At 48.4% G+C, this 6,000-nt stretch overlaps 1 protein-coding gene across 2 annotated transcripts in view; it reads right to left on the reverse strand.

The window, feature by feature from the left end:
• The window catches only part of LOC137351644 (alanine aminotransferase 2-like), a 108,210-nt gene extending 103,064 nt beyond the window's left edge, over positions 1-5,146 (reverse strand). The window contains exons 1-2 of one of the 2 annotated variants that reach the window (XM_068016307.1): positions 4,887-5,146; positions 4,209-4,392 (exon numbers count right to left, since the gene is read on the reverse strand). In XM_068016307.1, the coding sequence (XP_067872408.1) occupies positions 4,209-4,358 (150 nt within the window). In that variant the 5' untranslated portion in view covers positions 4,359-4,392; positions 4,887-5,146. Of the gene's footprint in view, positions 1-4,208; positions 4,599-4,886 lie in introns of those variants that run through there. The other variant, XM_068016299.1, reaches the window with a different exon arrangement.
• Positions 5,147-6,000: the final 854 nt, after the last annotated feature.

Raw genomic sequence — 6,000 nt, forward strand, 5'->3', positions numbered from 1 at the left:
TTTAGGATCTGGAATGCACTGTCTGAGAGTGTGGTGGAGGCAGGTTCAGTGAGTGTTTAGGATCTGGAATGCACTGTCTGAGAGTGTGGTGGAGGCAGGTTCAGTGAGTGTTTAGGATCTGGAATGCACTGTCAGAGTGTGGTGGAGGCAGGTTCAGTGAGTGTTTAGGATCTGGAATGCACTGTCTGAGAGTGTGGTGGAGGCAGGTTCAGTGAGTGTTTATGATCTGGAATGCACTGTCTGAGAGTGTGGTGGAGGCAGGTTCAGTGAGTGTTTAGGATCTGGAATGCACTGCCTGAGAGTGTGGTGGAGGCAGGTTCAGTGAGAGTTTAGGATCTGGAATGCACTGCCTGAGAGTGTGGTGGAGGCAGGTACAGTGAGTGTTTAGGATCTGGAATGCACTGCCTGAGAGTGTGGTGGAGGCAGGTTCAGTGAGAGTTTTGGATCTGGAATGCACTGCCTGAGAGTGTGGTGGAGGCAGGTTCAGTGAGAGTTTTGGATCTGGAATGCACTGTCTGAGAGTGTGGTGGAGGCAGGTTCAGTGAGTGTTTATGATCTGGAATGCACTGTCTGAGAGTGTGGTGGAGGCAGGTTCAGCGAGTGTTTAGGATCTGGAATGCACTGCCTGAGAGTGTGGTGGAGGCAGGTTCAGTGAGTGTTTCAGATCTGGAATGCACTGTCTGAGAGTGTGGTGGAGGCAGGTTCAGTGAGTGTTTAGGATCTGGAATGCACTGTCTGAGAGTGTGGTGGAGGCAGGTTCAGTGAGTGTTTAGGATCTGGAATGCACTGTCTGAGAGTGTGGTGGAGGCAGGTTCAGTGAGTGTTTAGGATCTGGAATGCACTGTCTGAGAGTGTGGTGGAGGCAGGTTCAGTGAGTGTTTAGGATCTGGAATGCACTGTCTGAGAGTGTGGTGGAGGCAGGTTCAGTGAGTGTTTATGATCTGGAATGCACTGTCTGAGAGTGTGGTGGAGGCAGGTTCAGTGAGTGTTTAGGATCTGGAATGCACTGCCTGAGAGTGTGGTGGAGGCCGGTTCAGTGAGTGTTTAGGATCTGGAATGCACTGACTGAGAGTGTGGTGGAGGCAGGTTCAGTGAGTGTTTAGGATCTGGAATGCACTGTCTGAGAGTGTGGTGGAGGCAGGTTCAATCAAGACAACCAAAAGTTAATTAGACTGTTATTTGAAAAGGAAGAATGTGTAGGGTTATGTGGAGAAGGCGGAGGAATGGAATTAGATGACATGCTCATTTGGAGAGACAGTGCAGACATGATGGGCCCAATGACCTCCTTCTGCACTGTAACTATTCGATGATAGTCCCAAGATGCTTCTGTGGAGCATTATAAAACAAAAGGAGTTCACTGAGACACATGAGGAGATATTAGATCAGATAACCAAAAGCTTGGTCAGAGGTAGGTTTTAAAAGTGTCTTAAAGGAGGAAGGCAAGGTGGAGAGATGCAGGGAGGGAATTCCAGAACTTGGGGCCAAGGCAGCTGAAGGCATGGCTGTCAATTGTGGAGTGAATAAAATTGATGATGCACACGAGGCCAGAATTAGATGAGAGCAGAGATCTGAGGGTTGTGAGGCTGGAGGAGATTACAGAGATAGGGAGGGGGTGAGACGATGGAGAGATTTGAAAACAAGGATATGAATTTTGAAATCAAGATGTTGCTTGACTGGGAGCCAGTGTAGGTCAGTGAGTACAGGGGTGATAAGGGAACGGGACTTGGTGTGTGTTAATGTAGGTCAGTGAGTACAGGGGTGATAAGGGAACGGGACTTGGTGTGTGTTAATGTTGGTCAGTGAGTACAGGGGTGATAAGGGAACGGGACTTGGTGTGTGTTAATGTTGGTCAGTGAGCACAGGGGGTGATGGGGGAACGGGACTTGGTGTGTGTTAATGTAGATCAGTGAGTACAGGGGGTGATGGGGGAACGGGACTTGGTGTGAGTTAATGTAGATCAGTGAGTACAGGGGTGATAGGGGAATGGGACTTGGTGTGTGTTAATGTAGGTCAGTGAGTACAAGGGTGATCGGGGAACAGGACTTGGTGTGAGTTAATGTAGATCAGTGAGTACAAGGGTGATCGGGGAACAGGACTTGGTGTGAGTTAATGTAGATCAGTGAGTACAGGGGTGATAGGGGAAAGGGACTTGGTGTGTGTTAATGTAGGTCAGTGAGTACAAGGGTGATAGGGGAACAGGACTTGGTGTGAGTTAATGTAGATCAGTGAGTACAGGGGTGATACGGGAAAGGGACTTGGTGTGTGTTAATGTAGGTCAGTGAGTACAAGGGTGATAGGGGAACGGGACTTGGTGTGTGTTAATGTAGGTCAGTGAGTACAAGGGTGATCGGGGAACAGGACTTGGTGTGAGTTAATGTAGATCAGTGAGTACAGGGGTGATAGGGGAACGGGATTTGGTGTGTGTTAATGTAGGTCAGTGAGTACAGGGGTGAAAGGGGAACGGGACTTGGTGTGTGTTAATGTAGGTCAATGAGTACAGGGGTGATAGGGGAACGGGACTTGGTGTGAGTTAGTGTAGGTCAGTGAGTGCAGGGGTGATAGGGGAACGGGACTTGGTGTGTGTTAATGTAGGTCAGTGAGTACAGGGGTGATAGGGGAATGGGACTTGGTGTGTGTTAATGTAGGTCAGTGAGTACAGGGGTGATAGGGGAACGGGACTTGGTGTGTGTTAATGTGGGTCAGTGAGTACAGGGGTGATAGGGGAACGGGACTTGGTGTGTGTTAATGTAGGTCAGTGAGTACAGGGGTGATAGGGGAACGGGACTTGGTGTGTGTTAATGTGGGTCAGTGAGTACAGGGGTGATAGGGGAACGGGACTTGGTGTGTGTTAATGTAGGTCAGTGAGTACAGGGGTGATAGGGGAATGGGACTTGGTGTGTGTTAATGTAGGTCAGTGAGTACAGGGGTGATAGGGGAACGGGACTGGGTGTGTGTTAATGTAGGTCAGTGAGTGCAGGGGTATTGGGGAATGGGACTTGGTGTGTGTTAATGTAGGTCAGTGAGTACAGGGGTGATAGGGGAACAGGACTTGGTGTGTGTTAATGTAGGTCAGTGAGTACAGGGGTGATAGGGGAACGGGATTTGGTGTGTGTTAATGTAGGTCAGTGAGTACAGGGGTGATAGGGGAACGGGACTTGGTGTGTGTTAATGTAGGTCAGTGAGTACAGGGCTGATCGGAAAACAGGACTTTGTGCGAGTTAAAACACTGGAAGCAGAGTTTTGGATGATCTCAAGTTTACAGAGAGTAGAATGTGGGAGACCAACCAGGAGTGCATTGGAATAGTCAAGTGTAGAGATAACAAAGACATGAGTGAGAGTTTCAGCAGCAGATGAGCTGTGGCAGGGGTGAAGTCGGGTGATGTTACAGAGACCACTCCCATTCTGTGCAAACTGATTAACGTATTCACAAACAACTTTGACTGTACCAAAGCACAGATTGCTTAAAATATCCAGTATACATGTGCACTATTTTGTGTGTTGGTATCTAGAGATACCGCTTCGTGTATACGCAAACCGCCTGGAGCCCGTGGAAACCGCTCTGTATATACGCAAACCGCCTGGAGCCTGTGGAAACCGCTCTGTATATACGCAAACCGCCTGGAGCCCGTGGAAACCGCTCTGTATATACGCAAACCGCCTGGAGCCCGTGGAAACCGCTCTGTATATACGCAAACTGCCTGGAGCCCGTGGAAACCGCTCTGTATATACGCAAACCGCCTGGAGCCCGTGGAAACCGCTCTGTATATACGCAAACCGCCCGGAGCCCGTGGAAACCACTCTGTATATACGCAAACCGCCTGGAGCCCGTGGAAACTGCTCTGTATATACGCAAACCGCCTGGAGCCCGTGAAAACCGCTCTGTATATATGCAAAACGCCTGGAGCCCGTGGAAACTGTTCTGTATATACGCAAACTGCTCAGTATATATGCAAACCGCCTGGAGCCCATGGAAACCCTGTTCTGTATATACGCAAACTGTTCTGTATATACGCAAACTGCCCGGAGCCCATGGAAACCGCTTTGTATATACGCAAATCGCCTGGAGCCCACGGACACCGTTCTGTATATATGCAAACTGCCTGGAGCCTGCAGAAACCGCTCAGCGTATACGCAAACCGCTCTACATGGACACACAGTTGGGAAAGCAGCAGTAAAACTAACTGAAGAGACTTTGGAAAGTGTCTCACCTGTTGTAGCTCCTTCTCAATCTGTACAGCCCTCTGCACGATGGGACCCCTGACTGCATATTCCACTTTCTTGATCTGTTGGTTCATAGATTCCAGAGTCAGCACCTTCTGCCGGACAGGTGCCGCCCCGTTCACCCCCTCTGTGGACATGGTACCCCCGCAGGACCTCCAAGCGGACAGTACCCTGCGGGAAACCAAGAGAAATGTAAGTAAAGGGGGCCGGCTATGCAGCCGAGTCCTCCCCGGAGTGAACGCAATGTAATTGAAGAGGAACCCAGGTAACTGAGAGCAGGCAGAGAGCGAGAGCAAACACATAACGGAGAGGCAGAAATATCAACTCCCTGTGCCTTGCAGCACTGAAAAGGAATGAGCAAAGTAGGAGAGGGAGGACAAAGTTCATTATTGATTATACAAAGTACATTTAGTGACCCATCTGTTTTGAATCTTTGGAACTGTCGGTATGTTCGTTGGCAAGAAGCACTTTCAACATCTGGACCCTTGAACAATTTCCAGAATATTGGGGAATTAAATGGGACACGTCAGGGAGGAGAGAGAAAAACTGACACGTTGCAAGAAGCAACTTTTTTTGAAGTTAAAAAAAGTTCCTGCTTTGTACCGTTTCTGTTTGGTGGGTGGGGGGGGGGGGGAAGGGAATGAGGGGATTTAACTTGCACCTACCAGGCTCCAGGTACCACAGGGTCGGCACTCTGATAACTGCCTCCCACTGAAATGGGCCAGAAACTGTCTGAGTGAAATTGAAGCTCAGCCCGGCTCTCTTTAATTGGTTAGTGTGAATCACACCCAACTGGGACAGGACTGGATTTACAGGAAAAAGTTGCAGAGGTGAGACAGGACAGTAATTCAGACAGACAGAGAGAGAGAGAGAGAGAGCCCTTTCCCAGCTCCTGCATTCCACATCCAAACATGTTCCAGCTCTGAGGAAATTTATTTCAATTAAATCCCAGTCTTCAATAAAAGAAATTCTCCTGTCGTTTCATTCCTTCAGATCAGCTCACAGGCTCCCCTCACCGGTCGCGTGTGTGTTTTTTAAATAAAGGAAGCATGATGAATGAATTAAAGTGGGGCCCATTTTAAAAGGGACACGAGTCCCTTTAAAGACTTTTAAAGGGGAAGGAAGTGTGTCTGCCGACTGTGAGATGTCAAAGGGCCAGTACTGACCAGGTTAATAAAGGCAAAAGACTGCAGATGCTGGAAATCTGAAATAAAAACAGAAAGTGCTGGAAATGCTCAGCATCAAGCACGGGTTGGGCACTGGTAAAGCCAGCATTTATTGCCTGTCCCTAAGGTGATGGTGAGCTGCCTGCAGCACAACTGAATTTGTGAGGCTACTTCAGAGGGCAGTTAAGAGTTTGGAGTCACATGTAGTCCAGACCAGGTAAGGATAGCAGATTTCCTTTCCTAAAGGACATTAATGAACCAGATGGGTTTTTAATCAGAATCAATGATAGTTTCACGGCACCATTACTGAGACTAGCTTTATTCCAGATTATGAGCTGAATTTAATTTCCCCAGCTGCCATTGGGAGATTGAACTCAGTAGTCCAGGTCTCTGGGTTGCAAGACTAGTAACATAATCACTGTATTACCGACTGGACACCCACACAGCAGGCTAGGCAGTGATGTCTTCACAGCCAATGAAAAACGATCAAATGTAGTCACTGTAGTAATTTCAGAAAATTTGCAGCCAATTTGCACACAGCAAGCTCCCACAAAAGGCTATGTGATAATGAGCAGGTAATCTGATGTAGGAGCTGATGGAGAGAAAAATACTG

Source organism: Heterodontus francisci, chromosome 2 (assembly GCF_036365525.1).
Source record: "Heterodontus francisci isolate sHetFra1 chromosome 2, sHetFra1.hap1, whole genome shotgun sequence".
Lineage (NCBI taxonomy): Eukaryota > Metazoa > Chordata > Chondrichthyes > Heterodontiformes > Heterodontidae > Heterodontus > Heterodontus francisci.